This window comes from Vulpes vulpes, chromosome 2 (assembly GCF_048418805.1).
Source record: "Vulpes vulpes isolate BD-2025 chromosome 2, VulVul3, whole genome shotgun sequence".
Classification (NCBI taxonomy): domain Eukaryota; kingdom Metazoa; phylum Chordata; class Mammalia; order Carnivora; family Canidae; genus Vulpes; species Vulpes vulpes.
In genome coordinates this window covers 78,265,824-78,290,084 of record NC_132781.1, presented here as the reverse complement: position 1 = coordinate 78,290,084, position 24,261 = coordinate 78,265,824, and the positions used below count along the sequence as shown (strand labels likewise).

Below are 24,261 nucleotides of genomic sequence, written 5' to 3'. Positions count from 1 at the left end.
ACTCCATCTGAAAACAAAACTGGGTCACGGCATTTGAGGGAGAACCAACTGCCAGAGGCAGTGGAAGAGTAGGTGCCCGCCGCTGGAGCCCTGGGGCCTGCAGGGAGCGGCCCACTCAGGCAGGACACCCACTCCCACAGGGCACCACCAGAGCCAGGCAGGCTGGTGTTCGCAAAGGAGGGCACGAGTGAGGCAACGAGAACCCCAACAAGATAACCTGTTACATCCAGGGAGTAGCCTGGCTGGAGGAAGGGATGCACCTGGACTGCTGATCTTGGTCTGAGAGAAGTAAAGCAACACAACCCTGTGTCATAAAGAGAAGCTTCTGCCACTTGGAAGATGGCCCTGGTTCCTTCCTCCTTGTGAACCTCCAGCCAATAGCTGCTCCAGGAAAAACTGACCTAACTCAGAGATTTAAAAAGAATTAGCAAGCAGACACTCAGGACAACAGAAAAACGGAAAGGAACAGTGAAAACAGCAACACAGAAACCACTTGCCAGAAAAATGCTGCCACAGGAGTGAAATGCTTCTAGAGAAAATGAAATTTATAACCCAACCACCTTACCGTGAATTTAAATAGTCCTGAAACAATTCCTCTATAAACCAGAGATCCCCGCAGAGATGTAAGATTTCCAGGAAGATAGGAGACAAGAGAAATGAACTGACAGTAGAAAGACAAAGAAGGGAAGAATAAAAAGCCACCACCAAAATGAAAGTAGAAGCTGGAAAGGACAAGCCATAGTAATGAACCTGGAGGGCAGACCAGAGTAAGCAGAGGAAACAAAGGGAAATAAACAGTTGAAAGGAGTCAAGAGAATGCAAGATGTGAAAACAAAAGGTAAAGACATGTTTGGAAGAACCCAAATAATCAGTTATTTCGAAAATCAGGTGAAGGGATGCGGCGGGGGGGGGGGGGGGGGGGGGGGCGGGGAGGGCGGCGGGGGGCTCAGTGGTTGAGCGTCTGCCTTCAGCTCAGGGCGTGATCCCAAGGTCCTGGAATTGAGTCCCACATCAGGCTCCCTGCTTCTCCCTCTGCCTGTGTCTCTGCCTTTCTCTCTCTCTGTCTCTCCTAAATAAATGAATAAAATCTTTAAAAAAAAACAAAAAACCTGAAAGGAAAATCAGGTGAAAAAGGACAAGCCACGTATACAGAGGAAAAGATGAGATGGGCCTTGCGCTTGTCCACACCACCTCTCGATGCTCACCAACATGATGTGAAGCCTACTCAGTCCAAAAGAGGGTGACCCAGTAATCTTATAGCCTGCCACATGGCTGTGCAGATGCTCTGTAATTTCTGTAACGAGCTCGACGGCTAGTGGACACCACACTAGTGCAATGGCTACCCCTGTATGACCCTTATGAGGTCTTATGACAGCATCGTTTGTGAAAGCAGAGATGGAAAACAACTGAGGGTTCACTACTCATAGGAACTGGTTCAATGACTATGGTACATCTGGATAACAGAACACTCCTCAGCCATAGAGAAGAGACACAGCTTGATATATGCCCATGTGAAATAACACCCAAAGTGTATTCTTAAGATTAAAAAAAAAAATCATGGTACACAGTAGTGTGTATGCTATGTGTGTGTGTGTACATATAGACCTGGACCAGCAGCCCAGTCCACGGCCTGTCTTTGAGAACGAACAGCCACGCCTCTCCATTGGCATGTTGCCCACGGCTACTTTCACGCGACCACGACAGAACCGAATACTTGCAACTCAGAATGGGACTCTTGAAGCCTAAACTCCATCCCTTTACAGAAAAAGTTTGCCAACCCCTGATGTAGACTTTCCCTGGAAAAACACAAGGGATTGCTCTCAGTGATTACCTCTGTTGAGCGGACCTGGGAGGACAGATCTGAGGGCACCCTACTCCCCCCTTTGGTGCCTTGGGATTCCCCCGCGAATATATATTACTGCGAGGAGACGAGGGGCTGAGGGAAACGAAGAGCCGCCAGGGTGACTGAGGACCAGTGTTGTCTGTGCTGGCATCATTTCACACTTCCTGTCTACTTCTTTCAAAGGAAATGAACCAAATCCAGACTATACTTCTGGCAGGAGCAGAGAATTGCTGCCTAAGGCCAAGTGACAAAAAGTAGAGGGAGAGAAAGCCATTCACATGGTTGTATTTGGAGTAAAAAGCATCTCACATATCTCACATTTGTCCTGTCTTACACGAATGAACAGTGAGGAACTCTGAATATATGACAAATAGCTTTCAAGCACAAAAGGTAAAAAAAAAAAAAAAAAAAAAAAAAAGACCTATTTTTATAGATTCTGGTTTCAGAAATATTAAAAAAAAAAATTTGAAACGAATACTCTCTTCTTCCACTCAGACTCTGTCCTAAAATGCTTGGAGGTTTTCAAACAGCCTCGGTGCTCAATGTTCAGCTGTTTAAAAATACACTTATCTTAAAAATAATTTATCAACTAGGAAAGGCTCAAAAAGGAATCTAGGTCAGTGTATTTGAGACAGGGATGTTTTTAAAAACCTCATTTAAAATTTAAAAAAAAAAAAGAAAAGACAGAGAGAGAGAGAGAGAGAGAGAGTCATATCTCCACCCTCAAGAAAAATGTACTAAAACCAAACATCCTACTTTTATTCATTTAATCCTACAGCACTTCATCTTCAGTGACTCTAATATCTAACATTTAAATCATGTGTTTGGAATTTGTGAGGCAATTGTTTGAAGGCCAAGAATTTGTGCTCTGATGCAGGTGTGCAAACCCCAATTTATCTGTCCCTTGAATATTTAATTTCTGCTTGTAGCTATTTAGTAAGTCTGCCCTTAAAACTTTTCCTGAAGTGTCTGAGACATTTTAATGGGTTCACCATAAAGCTCTAGTTACCTCTCACTAAAATGACAACCCAGCTGCTTCCTGAAGATCTTCATAAGAGTAGGAACTAGGTAGAGAGTCTGAGACATACCCTCAATCCACACATGCTCAAACATCAAGGCACAGGCAAAAAGGTCTTCTGCATTGTTTTATGTTTAGCCAGGGACACACGAAAGCTAAAGAGGTAAAACCTCCATACAAGTTCTGAGGATTGCCACTAGCAAATTTGGGAAAGAATCCTTCCCCTGGCTCCATAGTGGGTTCCAGAAGACTGGATGTTAGCCTTCTCTCCCTGTCAGCAGAGTTCTTTTGCTGCATGAACAACTGATATAACCATAGAGGGCAGCTCCAAGCTCCTCAAGACAAGGGTATAGCAGTGTTTCCACGTCTAGGCTCTCACCCTGCCCTGGGCCTTTTGCATGCATTTTTAGTAACAAAAGGGAAGACAGGATCATGTCAAATAGTCTCACAGTCAAACTGGGGGCTCATTCAGACGCTAGTGCCATGAATCAGCCCAAGAGAGTAAAAGAGTGCCCTAAGAAATATAGTGGTTCCCTCCCATGCCTCCCCAAGGATGTCACATCAGGGCTCACCGTGGTAATTCCAGCCACATGATCCAGGAGGGGGACCAGTCTCTGGCTGGGGCCATGTTGTGGTTGGAGTCCAGGGCTGCTGGGCTGCTGCAGGCTTCCTGGGGCTCGTGTTCTTCGACTTCCAAAGCTTTCAGAACCACCAGGGAGGATGTGCTTTTCAATAATGCCACTGCCTCGCTCCGGTTGACCTCTGTTAGTTCAACCCCGTTCACATTTAACAAAATGTCACCTAATGGCCAGAGAAGCAGAAGCCATCCTTAGTGAGAGTGCAAAGGGGAAGTTCTGTAAAAGTGCCAAAGGGGCAGGGACTGAGTGGGATGCGAGGGAGCGAGCAAGCTGAAGGGGGCATGTCATTAGCCTCCTGCACTGACCTGAGGCTGAGTTCTCGAATAGCAAGTGGTTATTTGTGCACGTTTCAAGGCATTGGCAAATCATGCTTGCAGGTTTCTAAAGCATACCCATTAGTGTTTGGCTCTTGCTTTAAAAAAAAAAAAAAAAAAAACGGGGGAAAGAAGGAAGATAAACTAGCTTCGTTTACTATTTAGTCAAAGATCATCTACTTCTTTCTTTACTTCTTGTTTTTTGTTTTTACCACAAAGGGAGAGCATTTGGCAAAACTCTGAGTGCTTGCATGGAGCCTGGCATGTGGTAGGCACCCAATAAATAGGGATTACATGAGTGAATAAGAGAAGACCCCTGAAAGGGCCTGGCAGAGGGGTCTATAGCAGTGAAGAAAAAGGAGCTGGAACTACGCCCTTGAACAGGGGAAAAAGGAGTTAACATCGTTGTGATTTGCTGCAAAGGGGACACTCCTACCGTTGGGCAGGCACCTCATATGTGCAGGGCCACTTCCATCCACCGTCCCACACAAGCCTCTGCTCACATTCTCTCGCTAACAGGTCACTTCTTGGTGAACCTCATCATTCAACACCCAGGTGCTTGGGTACAAAGGAAGAGCAAGAAAACTAAAGCACATTCCTCTCCTACCTCCGGTTTGTATTCTTTTATCTCTCTCCTGATCTTCTGCTTCCTTTGAATATCATCTTTTTCACACAGAATAACCACAGCAAGAGAGACAGATGGCAAAGGCCTGGAGTCCTGCCTGACCCCAAAACATGCTCTGTTAGGTTGGCCAAAGAAATCCCTACCATGCCGCCCACTGCCCTGTGGCTCCTTGGGCTGAGCGACGGTGCTTCAGAAACTTCGTGCATCTGAACCCTTACATGACATAGTTGCTCAACCATCTGAGCTACCTCAATTGGCAATATTATTAAGGATACATATGTGACATCCCTTTCCTTCACCGAAAGTAGCCTAGGACAAGATTAAAAGACGGTGACATTTCCACCCGCGGAAAAGAACCTAGCATGATACTTTCACTTAATACTCGTTGACTCAAAACTCTGAAAGTATTTCATCCACCCAACCCACAAAATGGAGCAATTCATGAATAGGTTCACCACACGATCAACCCAGCAAAGAATCACTTAGAACAAATGGAACCAAGTTATGCTATTTAGTTGAGCCACTCGCTCATAACTGTAGAAGCTCCCCATTACTTCCCGGCATACTTTGCAGGTACTTGCTTTCTTAGCAAGCCAAGCAGCCCACGTCAACCCACAAGAACTTCAAGGGGTGAAACACCCAATCCAGCAACTATACTCAAGCCGGTCACAGTCAGTGTGTGACAGAGGTCCTGGGCAGCTCAGCATCTCATGCTCTCATCAGTTCGGGAAGCAGTTACCCAACCCAGCAAGCTGCGAGTTCATGGTAACACTCCACTGGCCCAGTACCTTGTCTTTTTACCTGTTTTTATTCTTCCATCTCTGCTGATGACTCCCCCGGGCTCCACGCTGATGACGTAGATGGGCAAATCCCACTCCCGATGTGATGCTCCACCAGCAACAGTCATGCCGAGAGACTCGCTGGGGTCTTTTCGGACACTTACCACCTTCTCACGGCAAGTGGCCACAGGATGGAGGGGCTAAAGGCACAGACAGGAAAACAAGCGTGGCACACCTGTTCACAGGGGAGCTTGCATTTCCTCCGCACAAAAAACCCTACGCAATTGGATAAATATATGACAGTCGTCCTTGGTCTCATAGAGAAAGACACATGCAGAGGGAACCCTCGCTTTGCCTGTCACCCTCAGCAGGGCAGCCTTATCCCAAATCCCCTAGGCTGATTCAGAGAAAGTTTACATTTCAAATGGGAATGGAAAAAAAACAGAAGAGGAGCAGTTTGGAGACCACTGGAGAAATAGCTCACAAAGTGAATCACACCCCCAAGTTTTCAAGTGACTATTCCCGATAGTCATATTTCATAAAGCTCCTGCCATTCATGAGTATCAGGAGTTTTCTTCTAAGTTAAAAAAAAAAAGGAATTGTATTTTAATTAAATGACCTCTGTTTAATTTAGGTAGGGAGTCCATTCTAGAACTCCATAGTTAGAGAAAATAATGGATTTCATAGAAACTCACTACTGACTGGGTTCTCTCCAATTAGCATCTTCAGTCTTTCAAAATAATATGTAGTTCTACCCTTTAATTTTATTATGTAAAAACATAGTATATACATTGTGTAGCATACACTGAGGACTGACTTTTGAAAAGCAAATTAAGAGAACTGTGATTTTGGTTCAGCAACCCTAGGTTGAAAACAGTCAAAGCTACATGCAGTGTTATCTTGAAGCAAAAAGAGTCAAGGGCACTGTTTGTCAGTGAATTTATATCAACATATAATTATCTAAAAATGTATTCTCCTCCATGTGTAATGACCTAGGGGGACTATGTGTGAATGTGCATTGCAAATAAATGTCACCCTCTGATCTGACCTCAGAGAAGTCTAGGGCTCGGAACACAACTTACAGTTTTATCTACGGAAATAAAATTTAAAAACTCATCTGGCTAAAAAAAATTAGGGGACTATGTGTGAATGTGCATTGCAAATAAATGTCACCCTCTGATCTGACCTCAGAGAAGTCTAGGGCTCGGAACACAACTTACAGTTTTATCTACGGAAATAAAATTTAAAAACTCATCTGGCTACAAAAGAAAGTGTAATTATACTAACTTTTGTGTAGAAAGAGGGAGGAGAGAGAATTTGTATTGATATTTACATTTTCATGAAGACGCTCTGGTAACAAGAAAGTGGTTTTATGGGCGTGGAGGTGGGAACCAGACAGATGGGGCCTGGGTAAGAGGATCCTTCCTCATGGGTTTTTTTTTTTTTTTTGAACCCTGTGAATATATTATCTATTCAACAAATCAAGTGAATGATAAACTTCTGCAAAGTTGATGGTTAGCATCATATAGAACTATTGCTTGCATTAACAAGAGTTCATTTTTACCACTTCATTATGAAGATAAGCCTAGGCTTTTTGCACATTTATTATCTCATGATTTTCTATAGTATAAAATTACCCATGTCTGTTTTAATTGGCCCCATTGTATCCAGTAATAGCCTGTTACTATATCCCTAGTACTGCACATAGCATTTAGCACATTAAAGATGGTAACTATGTTTGGGAAATAAATGTATGGATAAATTACAAGGTGCCACAAATTGTTTTTGGTAGCCATGGAATACTAAATCCGGAATCACAAATTATTATGGGAAGTTATATGTTACAATTAATATTTGTAAGGTCTGGATTATATGTTTCTATAAACCTCAGAACCTTGAAGAGATTGGTTACCTGAAATGAGTTGTAAAACTAAAATGGGATCTTCTTCAGGGCCAAGTTTCAAAATAAGACAAATATGTAACAGTATGAATACAGTGGTCCCAGCACTCCTGAGTAGTTCTGGAGACGCTCTCCAGATCCCTTCTCAGTTCGTGACTTTTCTCCTCCACAAAGCAGTGAGATTCAGGACGTCTCTGCCTTTGAACACAGACCTCTCAGAAGAGCCCTACTTGGAGATGCAGGCTGTTCTGAGACGCCCCCAACCCAGGGCAAAGCTCTAGACCTAGAGACTCTTACTGGCTGCTCTGTTGCTTCCGCTCATTCCTGGGGATATTCATAAAGCATTTACTCCTGATCCTCACAAAGAAGGGCTTTCCTCCATTATTTCCATATGGAAGCCAGGGATATTGTCAGGGTAGCAGATCAATCTCCCGAGGTGATATCTAAAACACAGTATGGAATGCTCTGGAAAACAGAGACATCTTTTCACATTGAAAAATATGTGTACACACACACACACACACACACACACACACACACACGCTCTTTTGCATTCTTGAACAGCTGCCTAGTACTTCATCATGTGGATATGTCATATCCCCCCATTGATGACCATTTTGGTTGTTTATAAGTCTCTTGCAAAATTAAACAGTGTCACTGCGAACATCCTTAGACACACATATCTTGTGCATTTGTGTAAATATTTCTTTAGGCTAATATCCTAAAAGTACAACTGCTAAATCAAAGAGCCTGCATATTTTACATTTTGATACGTATGAAACAGTTCGATCACCTATAATCTCACCAATACATTGTGAAAATGATGATTTCCCACAATTCTGCCAATATTGGGTTTTATCAATATTTTACAATATTTGCCCAGAAGAAAAGAAGATCCCAATAATTTAACTGCCTTTTTAGGTAGCAAGTTTAAACCTATTTTATTGTTATTTGGGTTTCTAATAGTAATATCCTTTGAGATCTTGTAATACTGTCATCACTCAGAGCACCCCCAACCTCATTTATGAAGTGGGGAAGAAGGCCCATATAGGGCACACCTGTGACTGAAAGGGACACCTTTGATCTGAGAATACTTAGTTTTAAAAAATGTGTCCCTAAGTTCATTTGGAAAGTAGCAAAATTATCTATCTTATAAGATATTTCAGAAATGGCTTCGTGCCTGCCACACCAGTTAATAGAAATAAGTGAGGCTCTAATTGCTCTGTTGTGAATAAATATTCCTTGAATAATGTACAGATTGGCCAGATACTCTTTGAGTAAGAGAAATATTATTTTTTTTATCTAGGCATCCAGGCAGAAAAACTGAAACTCAACATTAAAACAAATCTGATCAGTGAAGTTCAGCTGGTGGGGGGTTGGGGATGGGGTTGGGAACTGAAACCCAAGATATCTAATTCCACACTCTCTGAACTACTCTGCTTTCAGAGGTCATGTTTTAGCACATGATAAAAATTAACCTATCAATTTTCAGATAAGTGTCAGAAAAACACATGAAAGAATCAGTTACCCAATTTTTCCAGGAACAGTTTATCTCATTGACTAGAGAACTCAACTCAAACCCAAGTCTGTCAAATAAAATACATGACAAATAAGATTTGGATGCGGAAACCTACGTTTTCCTGGCTGCAGAGATAGGTTATTTATGCTTTTAGATACGAGTTCCTGAAGGGCAGAGTTTTTTCCCACATTTGTTCAGTGCTAACCCAATAGCCTTGCTGTACTGAGCAAGGTAAGGCTTCAAACACCTCTGGGCTCCACATAAGTGACTGGGTTACCCCAAACAGGAGATGCGTCCTTTGTCTCGTGTTTCTGACAGCCATCTGCCTTCCCCCCTGACCCCCAGAGAAAGAGATCCATGTTAGCAATGGAAAACCCAAGTACCGCCATGAACCCTTCACATCCAGAGTGGCCTGACTCTGGGTGGGGAGAAAGAGAGTTAAATACGAGAGAGATCTTCTTTCCATCTGCGTTCTCTCCCAATGCTCCTTCCTTACTTTGGAGAGAGACCTCAGAATGTTCCCTAACATGGGATATAAGAAATAGTGAAAGGGACCATAACAGAAAGGAGGGAAACTGAGTGGCAAAGAATTACAGAGGGAGACAAACCATGAGAGACTCCCAACTCTGGGAATCAAAGGGTTCCGGAAGATGAGGAGATTGGGAGGATGGAATGACTGGGTGACGGACACTAAGGAGGGCACTTGATGGGATGAACACTGGGTGTTTTACTATATGCTGGCAAATTGAATTTAAATAATAAATAAATAAATAAATAAATAGCCCCACAATTTAGTATGAACTAATTCAAGCTGATTAAAAAACATTATGGGCACAGATCTACTTATTACTCAGTTGTAAGAAATACTTCATAGAATATTGGGATTTCTAAAATAAAACATTTTAGATTTATAAAAAAAAAAGTATGAAGATGAACATAACGACCTACCCATGTACCTTACAACCCAGCATCAGCGATACATGTTCCAGTACAATTGAAGTCCCTCTGTGATTTCTCTCTGGTCACTTTCCCTTTCCTCCCACAGAGGTAGCCACAAGCCCACATTTGACGCCTAATTTGTCTTTAGTATTTCAGTTGGCTACAAACTTTTCTGTGTCACAAGTGTAGGTTTGCCTTCTTTGGCATTTCTCTGACTCATTTAAGCTCCTACTTCCAGAAAGCCATGTTGTTTCCTAGGTAGAACAAGGCTTAGTAGGATCATAAAAAACTAAATCATCAAAGAGCCAGATAGGTCTTAGTTTTATTGTAAATAGGCCACGTGTGTATGTGTGTGTTTGAGGGCACCTCAGAAGGCAGACAGACTATTTTAACTTAAAATGAAAATATTACAATTTCCCACTAGGCCAGTTTGGTTCTGTATGTTTTCCAGGAATTAGATATGTGATAGAGATTGCAGCAAAAATTTGAACAGCTCATCCTGGCTGTTTCCATTATTCATGGTGGTTAGATGGAAGGGATTATACACCACAGTGCTGGTGGAAGCCTCATGCTTAGTGGTTTAATGAGCTAGAACACCATATGGTCTAGTTGATCCAACTATAATTAATTAGATTAATTAGATTAAGCTAATAAACTAGTTTTCCATTAATAAATACCATTAGTTTAATTTAAATACACTAATGATATTTACTAGCAAAAGACATCCGGGAGTTCTCATCCATAAAATGTTTCAGCAGGAGTTACCTGGTCCATCTAGATTGCTTACTGTAAATAAGCTTGGAATTTATGGATTTATGGGACATGGCTGGCTAGCTGGCTGGGGAAAAGGGTAGAGCTGTGGCCTTGTAGGCTGTGTAATTAACAGCATGTTTCAAAATCAAGATTTTGAGTATTGTTTCTGTATACATTACTCAAAAACCCAAAACCTGTGACTTATTCCTAATTGAAACATAGCCCAATAGGTTCTGATTGCCATGATAGACATTTCCCTAATCTCTGTTCCAAGAAGAATGGGCTACCTATCGATTTGTTTTTTTAGTTACAAGTGATTTAATGTAATCACATCTTAGGAAAAGTGGCTAGAAACTCATTGCCATCACAATGCATGCCAAGCCAAGCCTACAGGACTCTGAATTCAGACTAAGCGAGGTTTGTGTTGCTTTAGAGACCCATCCAATGGAGAGGTTATAGCATTAGCTTCCTGATTTGTCCCATTTCCCACCACTCCCTAATGTTATATGTACTTCAAGTGTTTATATTATCTTCCTGGGTTCTTCTGCAAAAACAAACATACTAAAATTAGCAGAAGAATTATTTTAATAATTTATATTAAATATATAACATACTATATGATATATAATTATATTAAGTTTAATTTTTATTTTTAAATTTTTTAATTTTTAAAAATTTTTTTAAGTTTAATTTTTAATAAGATACTTCAATTTTCAAGCAGACTGGGAACTTCAAAAATAAAAAAAACCAAGCCAATCTCGTTTCATTTCAAAATGAGTAAAAACGGTCCTTAAGCAAAAGGACTATTGGAAAAACATGACATCTATTTGGCTTACACTTGAAATTATGTTCCCATACAAAGTCTGCAAGATCAGGTTTCAAAACTCTCCTGCACCTTCTTCCCTCTTGCTTGGATGGGAGACACCTGCTATCTCACCAGGTCTTGAAGATGGGACTTTGGGCTTTTTGTTTTACAAGACAGGTCAAACAATATTCAAGTGATGAAGTCCAGAAATGACGCTTAGAAATGTTAAAGTGTGAAGCCTTCCCCAGAAACAGCTTCCTGCAGGAGAAGCAGACATACCCTGGCTGGGGCTCACCTTGGGAGTGCTCCTGTCCCCCGGCCCTGGGGATTGGCTGCCGTCACTGTTCCAGCCGGCTTCCTGAAAGATGTCAGGACTCTGCAGACGCACCTGGCGGGACACGACGAGGTGAACACGCCTTTCACTGGCCTGGGTAAGAAGACACAGATATTAGCTCAGGGCTTCCATCCAAAGGGTCCAGCACCAGGGGCTTATCAAGATGCGAGTTTTATTCTACCCTTTTTATGGAAAAAAAAAAAAGGTATCTACCATTTCTCATGACAATGCCCATTTTGTAATTTGACAAGAACGTGAGAATTATTTCCTTTATCTTAAATCAGGAAATGACACCTGCTTCAAGGGAAAAACTAGGGGAGGTTTGACTGATGCAACAGTTTTTGAAAAGGCATCATCAAACATCATTTTTTTTTTTTTTTAAGGGATGGCTCCATTGCATATAAGCCACATCTGAAGGACTTTTCAGATTGAACAGAGTATACAGTGTAAAGTAGTAGCCCAGTCTAAAACTCAGACTGAAGGTAAATAGTGTAGAAAAAGGAATAGAGTTGGTGGCAGCAGCACTACCACTATAGGAGGAGAAATCCTGCATCTACGGTGCTAAACATGTAGTAGACACGGGAAAGGATGAACACTTTAGAAATACAGGGATGACTTAATAGGTTCAAATACAGCCTCTTCAAGGGCCTTTGCCTTGATCCTTTATTTTTTTATGGGACTATCGTTAATTCTGACTACTATTCCTCTGTGCTATGTACATTGATGCTTGCACAGAACATTCCAAATAGCAAATATATTGCTTACTGTGGAGGTCCATTATTCCTCACCATAAATTTACAAACTGGCTTCCTGCCACAGATGAATTTCACGTCTGTTTGAGGACATTACTCATTTTTCCAGAACTGCTGACTACTGAGCATCCAGATCCTCAAGGCAGACAGAAGAGATCTTAGCCCTGTGAAATGTACGTCAACAAAGCACCCCGATGGCCCAGAGTTGATTAGAAAGTTCCCCAAGAAAGACTACATTTGGGGACAAGGTGGAGAAGAGCGAAGTAAGCTTTTGCAGTCCCTCTCTTCATCCCATCCCCTGACCGCTTACCACAGCGCGGAGATAGACATTGGCTGGCCTGCCTTCTTCCTTTACAGGCATGGCAATCACACCATGGGAAAATTAGGCCATGAAGGAGGACCATGTTTTTAAAACTTTAAGCAACCAGAACCCCATTGATGAAATCAGATTCCCAGGATTGTCCAACAATTAGCCAGCCCAATCCTTTGTGATTTTGCATCCTTATATTAATGAACATTTCTTCTCAGAGCTCTCTTGAAACTTAGGCGTCATCCCCTAGGTAACTGTAAATCGGATGAAAATTTAAAAACCATCTCTCAAGCACATTAAGAGTGTTTGGTCAATGATGGGCCAGTCAAGTTGATTCGCCCTGCAACGCTGTAATTACAAAAATCCTACCTAAAAAAAAAAAAAAAAAAAAAAAAAAAAAAAAAAAAATCCTACCTAATAGGCCCCGAAAAGCAAGATCAAGTCTTTCACTCACGTTCTTTCACATAAAGCCCCGTCATCCCTTTGGCTGGTCTACGCAATCATCATTTACATACCTTTCCTCTGTTCATTTGCCTATCTTGAATTCCTTGTTGGTTCTTATCACATATAAAACTTGCATCAGAGCGAAAATAACAAGCTCCGGAAACAACAATGAAGCAAGACATGAAGAACTATGAGATTGGCCAACTAAACTCAATTCTTAGAAGAGTATTTTGTAATAGTGTTTCTTTCTTTATACTGTAAGACTCGCTTATCCCGAGGAGGTTATCTCTAGGAACTTTCTGAAGCAAAAATGACTAAAAGATAAGTGGCAAACACACCAGTCAAAACTCCAACTGCCATGCCCAGAGTTGCTCCTTATCTTCAGGGAAACTCCGATGTGAAGGATCTTGTTGTGAAAAATACCAAATCCAGGGGGATTTGTCTTTGGCCTGCACATGGTATCATGTTCGCTTGGCCCTTGAGCAATTACATGACCTAGGCATCTCGGAAGAGTTGAGAAAATCTGAGACTTCTATATCGAATCAACTTGCCAGGAGAAATTCAAAATGCCAAGGAGCAGCCTGCAAGAACCGTTTAATTCACATTTTCAAACCCAAATTTCTCACTGGGGCTTCAAATGCTGACTTTGGTAGTAAGCTGCTGGCAGGAACAACACTCCAATGAATAACCCGGGTATCAATTTTCTTGGACATACGTTCTCTGCAAGGCTGGATCTGTGGCTCTTACCAGCCACCTTACAAATTGCTCTCGGGGAGACGGTGCTGGATTTGCTTTCTTTCCCAGTGTTTGAAGCTGTAAGGTGGAAAATAGGCTAATGTGTTTGTACTGGCTCTAGCCCTCAGGAGCAGCTGGATTCAGTGTCGAGAAACAGCTCTTAGAACCAGTGAGTCTTTCTTTCTGTGGGTGTGAGCCTGGTGTGAAGGTGAAGCGTGGGCAGGGGGGTGAGGGGGAGACGGAACAGCAGAAATTTTTTATTGCGTGCCCGCATCACATGTGCCAGAAAGGTGGCGCAGCAGATCTGTCGCTTTCGATACCACGCTCAGAGGAAGAGCATGCTAGCAGGCAGGTGTAGGATAGCCTCTCGCGTGCATCTCTTGGAGAGTTGCAATTTGGGCCAAAGCAGTGTTTAACTCCTAAGATTGTGGCTATCTTGAGTAGCAAGCAAGGCCAGAGGACCATCCTTTTCAGGTGAAGTTTCCTCTCTCCTCTCTCCCTTAAACACCCTCAGTTTTGATCCAGAAAGACTCTGGACGTGGTGGTTACAAGTTGCATAGTCTCACTGCTTATACCTATTCTTTCTCTTCTTAGAGCCCACTCATTAAACTCCCTCTCTCCTTTCTATGGGTTAAGGGAAGCACTTCCGATGGCCTTCTCCCCCGGGGACCTTAGCTTGTTGGCAGCCGTTCTGTCTCTGTGGCTGACATGTGCCAGGCACTTCACGACAAGCCTTGGGGACATGGCTCCTGTCCCCTTACGGGACCATCAGGAGCAGGTGCCAGGAAAGAGATATGGGTTCCACACATAAGAGTCTCTAAGGGTGGGACTAATTACTTCCAGCAAAAGGAATAAGAAAAAAATCTAATATTCAGAGAAAACCAAAGAATTAAAATGGAGTAGCATTTATCATGGGAAGGCTTGTCTTCTTGGGTCATGTTTGAAGGATTATTTTTCTTTGCTCTTTTGAGACTTGACTCAAGACTGCCAATAATATTTCCATGACAGGACTAAGCAGGGCCAAAAAAGGGAACCATAGTCTAAGGCAGTCTCATTTAGATGCAGCCTGTTTAAAAATCATAAAATCCCACCTCTTGTAACTGGAAGGAGTTGTCTGAAAGCACCACACTGACATCTTGCAGGGCAGGCATCTTGTAGGGTCATGTTCAGCCTGGAAAGGGCTCTTTTCCCTACAAAAGCCACTGTGGCTGGTAAGAAGTGTTCACCGTGTCAGGATCCAACACAGGTCAGAAACTTCACAGAGCAGAGAAATGGAAAGTCAAAGACGCCACCACACAAAGCAGGAGAGGCATTTTGCAGAGCTCTACATTGGAGCTGAGGGCGTCTTTCTACTATTCCAGCACTGCATGGGTCCACGCAATGGCAGAGCCAGCCAGCGACAACTAGGGCAGACCAGCAGTAGATAGGGTACCTGTACTTCAAGGTGTGACCTTCTCACCTAGCCCAGGGCTTCACCTATTCATTGTGAAAGAGGACTGAGTTAAACCAAATGCATTACAGCATTTGCTGCTTAAAAAAAAGAAAAAAAAAGAAAGAAAAAAAAGGACACACACACACATACACGAATATGCTTAAATAAAATGGTTTTTAACATTCTAAAGACCCAAAACAGGGAATCTCCAAGCTGTTAGGCATCCAGATGACTGCTCAGAGCATGAGACCCTATATACACAACGCTTATAGCATTGGTATGGGTCCTCAGGTGACCCATGCTTGACTGGGAGCCCTCGTTACAGAGACAACTGAGAGCTACAGTTGCATTTATAATAAATAAGCTTGTCTCAAATTAGTGTTCCACCAAGAAAGGTTTTCATGAACATTGCTTTAAAAATAATTCAGCCTGGATCTGCATTCCCCACTAGTTTATTTTCCCAGGATCCCAGAGTGAGATAGTCTAGCTTTAGTATTCAGTGTATAGTTGTAGGGATGGTTTTTCTCCATGCTGTTTGGGGTTGCCCCATCTTAGCTTCCCTTCCACCAACTGCTCACATAGCCTTGCCAGTTCATCTATCTTGTGTTCACAGTGCCCTGGGGAAATTGTGGAGCACTGGTTTCCGCATCATTGAAAAGTCATCTATATGGAAGAGAGGTCAGACATCATCTAATCCAACATTCTCTCTGTAACCCAGGTTTCAGTTCCCCCTACAAAATCCTTGCCATGTTGTCTCCCAGCTCACGCCCCAGTGCCTCCAACGACCGTGAGCTCACTGTGTCCCATGCAGCATGGGCCATTCTTGGCACTAATTAGAAAGTTTGTCCTTAGGCTGAATTAAATGTGCCATTTTCTTGCTTGCCCATCGGCTCCACTCATGCTCTCCTGGGCAGCCCAAAGTCAATTTCCATGTGACAATCTTATTTGGAGATAGGGGTTTACTGTTCTCTCTCAGCTCTTCTCCTTTCCAGGTCAAATATTTCTACTTTCTTAAATATTTCATATGTTTTCTTTCTTTTTTTAAAAAATATTTTATTTATGTATTTGACAGGGAGAGAGAGAGAAGAGAGAGCGAGCATGATCACAAGCAGGGGGAGCATCAGACAGAGGGAGAAGCAGGCTCCCAGTTGAGCAGGGAGTCCAACACGGGACTTGATCCTGGAACCTTCGGATTATGACCTGAGCTGAAGGCAGATGCTTAACTGACTCAACCACCCACCCAAGCGCCCTAATATTTCATGTTTTCAAGTGATCTCAAGAGCTTGATGAACTCTGGACCCACTCTAATAAAGTTGAGCAGGTGTGTGTGTGTATAGAATAGGATCCAGAAGACCCGATACAGAGTAGTATTTTCGCCGATGGACCAGCTGTACCCAGGACCTCAGGGATGGAGTTTCCGTTTTGCCATGTCTTGTGTGCCTAGGGGATTAGCTCTGCGAAGCCAAGGACTGCATAGATGTCTGTCTTCATTATTCCTGATTAGTGAAAAGATGACAGGGAGGTTCCCAGGCCTTCACTAAAGGACGCATTACATCAGTATGGCCTAGCTCCGACATCATGTATGGCATCGACCCTACATGGCAATCAGAACTGTTACCATTTGCGATGATAGAAAAATACCAAAGTCATCAATCATCTGCTGACCTGGCAACACGCTACACAATGGGGTGCGGAAACAAAGCCCTTGCCCTAACCCCCCTCTTCCAGTGAGCAAGAGAAATTGAGAAAAATCCCTCTCACTGAGCAAAAAGTTGGGGGCTCCAAAAATAGAACTCCAGAACAAGTTAATGGAGAGAGGGGTTTTTTTTTTTTTTTGAGAGTTTCTATAAAATGAGCTTGGTGAAAGCAAACCTGGTGTGTGCCGATTTGTGCACCATTGCATGCAACATTAGCACCTAGTATAACGCCTGGCACATTTTTAAAAGAATTCAAGAATATCTTCAGCAGCTACTTTAGTGAGCAAAGAGCAACCAGAGTCTAGCCAAAGAAAAAGGAAATTTAAGAGGCGTTGAGGAAAAGTGATGAATAGGACCTTAGGATTTCACCAGGATAGAAAAAGATTTGAGACAGAAATTCTGTCGATTTTTCCCTCTTGACTGTCACTCCATTCGCCCATGTGCTCCCAGAGGCACATCTTTTAAGTGCTAAGATGTTAATGATGACAGGCTGATATACGCAGGGTCCTATGGATGTCAGTGACAAGGTCAAAAGAAGAATTTCGTTCTTGAGTTCTTGTGGCTGCTGATTGCTCAGTCAGCGGAATGGCCCACATCCTTTGGCTCAAATGTCATATCTTTTATGGTATCTAGAAGTGACTCTCATGGTTCATTCTGTTCCGTGGTGTTAAAAAAAAATGCAACATGGGGGATCTATTGAGTTGGCGGAAGGGCAGTGAAGCCTCAAGATTCCCTTAAAAAAGTTAAAAAATTCCCTAATATTTGCAGTGTGTAGCTGTGCATGAGATTCGCTCACAAAATTCTAAGAAGCTGTACAGTGTCCCAAGCCATGCTTTATCATGAACGCATGAAATTTAGAGCCTTATAGAAAAATCATCTGGGCTTTGAGAATTCAGCTCAAGAAGACTGTTCTTACATCTATGTATTCTTTAGCCTTTGTATTAAATTTATTACAATGTCATGTTAATAAAATTGGTCTAAATAGGGGATTTGACTTGGTATTAGCTGTGCTGATTTGTAAAAAGCACATTGATCTATCAGGTCTTATTTCACTGGCAGTTCTTACTGGCTCCAGGGGACAAGATTTCTGTCTGTTTTCCAGTTGTGCAGAACTCATGAGCTGGAATCACGTGTTCAGAACAAATATAGGTAATACAAGGAGTCCGTTATTTACTTTCTGGCTCTGTCTAGAGCCTCTCACATTCTTTTGAAAAGTTCGAAGAGCCTGGATGTTGGTTGTTCTTTGATAAAAATAACTTCTCATTGAAATATTAATTCATGCAAAGGGGAAAAAATAATCACACATATGCAAGTATTAATGAAAATCTATGTTATTATCACCTCTATGGATGGCTTTGAATTTATGTTTCTGCATCTGCCTCAAGTCTGGGAGTGGCCTAGGGGGAAAAAAAGGCATAGAAAAGAGACTCAAATTTGAAATCCAAAATTACTTTCTTCACTTATTAACTGTATATATTTGAACTCCCAAATACATCTGAACTCCCTGCTCCAGAATTGCAGATAGATGAGAACATCTCAAAATAGGCATACCTGTCAGCATAAATCATTTGCACACTGATGTGTGGGGAGGGAGAAGCAATTTCCATGATAGGAGGGTGGAGAGCCCTTTCTTCCCTTGAGTCTCAATCTTTGGTCTGTATTTTGTGGTTCTCTGGTTTTAGGTAGGACACCAGGCAGTGTCACTAAGCTGCCTCTTTCCTTCAGTTATTCTAGACATGGTGCTCAAAAAAAAAAAAAAAAAATTCAAGAAATTGACAATGGAGAAAAAGTCAATAAAGTTAATTGGAGTCAACTACTCCATATTCGAAGCTTCTGTCTCCTTAGGGTTTCTCCTCCTGGAGGAGTCCAACTCACTCCTGGGATCTGGCACCCGGGGCTGCTGAGTAAGTGGGGGTAGGACTCCACATATGTAAGTTGGTCAAATTTAAAACAGTTGTGGCTTCTCTGTAATAGCTTTTCCCTGAAATAATGGAGAAAAAGGCAAAAGTGTGGTACTGTGGGAGAAAACATGACCAAAAGGACATGTTGTCTGGGAATTTCTTTCTAAGGCAAGTATGATTCATGGAGGAGATACACGAGGGCCAGACAGCCAAGGATTGGTGGGTAACTTGACTCTCCACCTTTGAAGGGTATTAAGTTTAATTCCCGCAGCCTGGTGTGTGTTACGAGTATCACATAAATAAAATCAACGCTTGAGATTGCTTAACTGGATTTTCCCAGCACTCTACTTTTTCCATTTCTTTTCCAGCTAGCTTTGCCCAAGCCTTTAAAAGAATTTTTCTTCCCCTTTTCTGCTTATAAAGTACGTTGGCTTTGTTTAGTAAGCAGAAGAGTCTTTTAGGAAGTCCCACTGTTAGGCAAGATTTTACTTCATAAATTTACATTCTCTGGGAAATTTTTCTCCTCTTCTGCTATTAATCTAAAAAAGTAGAATGCCACATGTAATCAAAAGTTGTCCAAGTGGTATGAGTAAGGGAGGTTTTCTTATGCCTATTGTGAGGTGTAGTGGGCAGCTTATCTCTAGAACATGAGCTGACCTGCAGGGGGAGTTGACAAACACAATAGGGGAAAAAAAATTGATGATGGCCTAAAAGTCTAGTTCCAAAGGAGGGGAAAAAAATCATGCGTAGGGGGTTTTTCATGACAAAAACAATGATTCTTCCTTTTCCATGGGTGAATGTTTTCATAAAATGTCTATTTTCTGTTCTCATCCGTTGACATATACAGGCTAGAACCACCTGCTAAATGTTGACTTGATTGCATTTGAGATCAGAGACCGGAATATATTCCAAGCTCTACAAGGCCAGAAACTGTGCCCATCTTGTTTACCACTGTGTCACACACTTGTTGGCACCTAGAAGGTGCTCAACCAATAATAACTGAACGAAGTCAAGAGGAAAAGATGTAGAAATTCCATCTTGGGGACAAACAGCATGTAAAAGTCGATTTGGTGTTTGCTCTTTGGCAAATGGTTTGATGATGAAAAATCCCTAAGAGATGGAATTAATGCATAAATTTTATCTTCTGTATATTTACGTTTTTATAACTTGGCTCAATGTACTCATTCAACAAACATTTATTGAGTGGCTGTTCGTGCCAGACATTTCTCTAAGTGCTTGAGTCACAATACTCTACTGTATTATTCTGCACTAGGCCAACAGGTAATAAAGTAATTCATTGGTAGGAAAAAATAAAGCATATTCCATAAAGGATGTAGAGCTGGGATGGGAGAAGCTATCTTAAGTGGGATTGTTGGTGAAAGCCTCTCTGAGGTGACTTTGAGGATACCTGTATGAAGCATGGCAGTTAGATATTTGGAAGATTCTTCTAGTCAGAGGGATAGCAAGAACATCAACCTTGAGGTGAAAGAGGTCTTGAAATGTTTGAGGAGTAGTAGCAAGAGGGTACTGTGACTGAGCATGCTAAGACAAGGGCGAGAATACTAGAAATCCTCTACTTTGCTTACAAAATGAAGTTGGAAAAATAACTAAAGGTCAAATTACATATGGCTCTGAAGGCCACTGCTAATATTTGGAGATTTTAATCTAGGTGTCTTGGGAAGCATCGGAGAGCTGAGCGTGGGAGTGACAGGATAGGACTGATTTTGTAGAGTGGCCGTCTAACTGCCTCTTAGAGAGCAGAGGTAGGAAGTCATGTGCGGAGGCAAGGAGACCGGTTGGGAGGGCTCTCGCAGAGACCGTGCTGGTGGTAGCATGGCTCATGGATGCCATGGAGATAGTGAGAAATGGATTCCAAAAAGAGCATGTTGAAGAAAGTGAGAAAATCTTCTGGCCCAAATAGCTGCATAAATGGTGCCATTCCTAGAGACTGGAAAAGGATGGAAACCTGGAAAGGGCGGGTTTGACAAGGAGTAGAGAGAAGTCAAGGATTTGGTTTTAGATATGAAGTTTGAAGTTTGAATATTTAAAAATATTCACATGGAGATACCAAGTAGGGAGTTGGTTACATGAGTATGGTGTTCAGAGAAGTTAAAGCCGGGCATGTGGGTTTGGGAATACATGGCATCAACTCAAGAGGGGAAATGCCTCTTGTAACTCTTGATTTTCTTCTCCACCTGCTCCACAGACTATGGCCTCAGGGCCTGTTAGGCAGATAAATATCCATCACGTTAAGCATCACCTCGAGAGTGGGACAGCCCATGTGCTTCTTATCCTGGTGGACGGAGGACGGAGGACGGAGGGTAAGTCTCCTTGCACTCTTTGCCTCAGGCCGTCCACACCTAAAAGGACAGTAGCACACACTCCTTGGTTCTCCTTGAGGAAGAAGGAGAAGATACCACACACACGACAATGAAGAGACTTGTGAACACCTGCAGGAACTCCATGGCCGGAACCCAGGGTAGGGAGATTCGTGTGTGTGCGTAAGCGACCAAGTTCTCGAAAGTACTCTCTGTCTTCTGATTATCATCCTCCGCGGAGCTTGGTACAAGGTTCAGTCAACTACTGCTGCTGACTCGCTGTCCCTTCTTGAAGTATTAATACTTTAATTGGAAGCTGACGTGGTGTGCCGGGTAATTGCAAACGCTTCATACGATAAGGCCTCTAATCGGGCCCCTCCCCTATCAGCTCTCTACTACCTCTAGAGAGATCTAGAAAATCATGTCACTTCCTTTCTTAAACCCTTCCAGGGACACCCCCATGGCCTTGAGGATAAAATCTGAGCTTCTTAGAGTGGCTTATAAAACTCTGCAGGATCTGGTCCTTGCCTCCCACCCCTGCCTTGCTACGGCTGCTTTTTAATAGACACCACGCTCCAGGTATTAATGCTTTTCCTAACCACCTTCCAGGGAAATGTTCCTTTGTGGTGTATTGCCTTAAAATGACCCTCCCTGCCTTGTCTACCTAGAGAATTTCTACTGATTCCTCAAGCCCCAAGTTCAAGATTTTTTCCTGTAAAGAATTCCTAGGCCCATGCAAGAAAAATCTCTCCATCTGAAACAGCATTATAGTACTAACATATCCGATGGCAATTATTTACAGAAAGTCCATCCCCTGTACTAGATTTGGGCTCCTTTGAGAGCAGCCTAAGAGGCCACCATCTCTATGTTCTCTGTACCTGACACCGTGTCTGGGTGAGTAGCAGAAACTTAATACATCTTGGCTAAAGGGAGTGAATAAATGAATTAGAGTACAAGAGCCCACAACAAAGCCTGTCCTAAGAATAAAGATGGCAGCTCATTAAATAATGGAAAAACATGGTGACCTAGCCAAAGACAACAAGACCCAGGCTAGGGCTTGATGATGCTATGCCAGTCAGGAAAGTGAATTCATTTGAACCAATGTCAGGCTATCGGGAACATCACTTGTATGCCTCTCTTTCTAGGGCCCTTCTGATAGATTCATACTTGAGTTCCCACGGGCTTTCCAAGAAGGCTGGACTCAGCCATTGAGAGGAGGCTCAGCCTTAGCCAATCCCACGGTGGTCTCCATCCACAGGATTCCCGGAGGGCACATGGCACCGCTTCTTACGGGAGTTAGTACCCCTAGGTGTCTTGGAAGTGTCCAGAATGGATGTGAATGACCCCAGGGTCTGCAAATAACAGACTGGGTCCAAGGATGACGCAACGCTGCTGATCTTAAGTGCCCTTCACCTGGTTAGGTTACAACCCCTACGTGGGCAGTCAGATCGGATGGCTGGCCACACTGAGGGAACGGCCGTGGGCCTGAGACACATCTTTTGCTGGAGTAATGTTCCTACCTGGCCCTTCAGTCTTGACTCCTGGGAAGGGGGCCACTGCACGTCACACACGGTCGTCAGAGGGCGGGTAGGTCAGGGTAAGGAGCATCCCACTTACGCTGACAGGTGCTAACCAGGATCTTGGCAATGACCCGTGACTCACCTGAATCAGGTGAGCCGCACTTTCTGGGCTGCCGTACCGAAGGTCGTGTCCGTTGATGGCCAACACACGGTCGTTCTCCTCCAGCTGACCGTGTCTGTCCGCCACACCGCCGTCCAACACGTTGAAGATGTACACCCCGGGCTCATCCACCCTGCGCACCAGTTTTATTCCCAGCTGCTCCTCGGGGCTGCTCTTGTTGAGAATCACATGAAAGGTGTCACTGCGGGGCCCGTAGGCATCCAGGGCCTGTCCGCTGCTCCGGCTCTGGAATTTCTGCTCACGCAGCACCGTGAGCCGCAGCACCTGGCACGGCTGCCGCAGGAGGTGCAGGGCATAGTTGTGAGGTACGTTGCTGATGTCCATCCCGTTGACCTGGAGGGGGAGGCGGACGGTGGGGGGGACCCGAAGCTAGAGCCAATCAGCCAGCCCCACCTGCCACAACAACCCTTCCTGCAAGGCCCGGCCCCACAGCATCAGCAGGACCCTTCCTGCAAGACCCCTCTGGTTTGTCACCTTCTCCTCTGTCCAAATATTCCAAAGACCCCCCCATCTTCCAACAGGACTTCTAACCCCACTTTCCTCCTGTTCCCTGCACCTTCTGTTGGTCTCTCCCTCTTCAGCCTGTTCCTGCACATGCCCCAGGTGTATTTACACAGTCCCAGCCCTCCATTCTGTTGCTTGCCCAACTTGGTGTTCAGCTAAGGGGCTCGGGGTGGGGAGTGGATAGAAAAAAAGGAAGAAAAAGGAAAAGGCAAAAGAAGAAAATTTCCATTGAAGGTCAAATGGTTACACGAAAATGCTGTTCAGATTAAACTGAGCTGACACTTTCTTCCCTAAAACCTCCAGGTGAATTTTTCTCCTGGGGTCATCTCTCTGCTGGAACTTCCGGGCCCTGCCACTGTACATGTGTGCGCGTGCAAGCGTGTGTGTGCAGGTACGTGCGTGCATGGGTGCATGTGTGTGGTCTGAAGTTGGTTGCTGCCTATGAGGTCTTTTGCCCAGGTTCTCAACAAAAAAGGGGAAAAAAAATCTCTGTATAGTTTCAAGCAAACTGATGGGCATGAGCTCCCAGGCCCTCTTACTGAAAGGCTGGATCACTTTATTATGCTACTTACACGTCCTCAGGCTCAGCCCTCTAATTTGTGCCTCATTAATTATCTGCGGGGCTGATGCCGCATGGGGCTTTCTGGTTTTAATTACTCTGGCTAAGCAGGCCCAGCCGGAAGGCTCAGCCCCTAGCGGGAGTCACTGCTTCGCAAGAAAACCATCTCGCAGCAGCCCCACACTCTGCGCAGGGTCTGCAGGACCGGGGCCCCACAGGAGAGAGACAGCCTTCTCGAACTTCTGTGGTTGGGTCGGATTTCTTGTACTTGCAGCCAATTGATAGAGGAGGCTCAGAATGAGATTTTAAGAGGTCTCCCTGCAGGACACAATCATCATTTTTTTTTTCTGCCTCTCCAGGGATGGATGGAGGCTCGCATGCACAGACAAGCCTCACCACTGATATCCAAGCACAGGTGAGCTTAAAGCCCTTGCTCCACCC

At 43.5% G+C, this 24,261-nt stretch overlaps 1 protein-coding gene across 5 annotated transcripts in view; it reads right to left on the bottom strand.

Moving 5' to 3' along the window:
- Nucleotides 1-24,261, bottom strand: part of LNX1 (ligand of numb-protein X 1) — a 181,378-nt gene that overhangs the window by 4,991 nt on the left and 152,126 nt on the right. For all 5 annotated transcript variants that reach the window (XM_072748989.1, XM_072748988.1, XM_026016514.2 and 2 more), the window contains 4 exons: nt 22,719-23,090; nt 11,429-11,560; nt 5,240-5,417; nt 3,434-3,662 (listed from right to left, as the gene is read on the bottom strand). In XM_072748989.1, the coding sequence (XP_072605090.1) occupies nt 3,434-3,662; nt 5,240-5,417; nt 11,429-11,560; nt 22,719-23,090 (911 nt within the window). The remainder of the gene's footprint in view (nt 1-3,433; nt 3,663-5,239; nt 5,418-11,428; nt 11,561-22,718; nt 23,091-24,261) is intronic.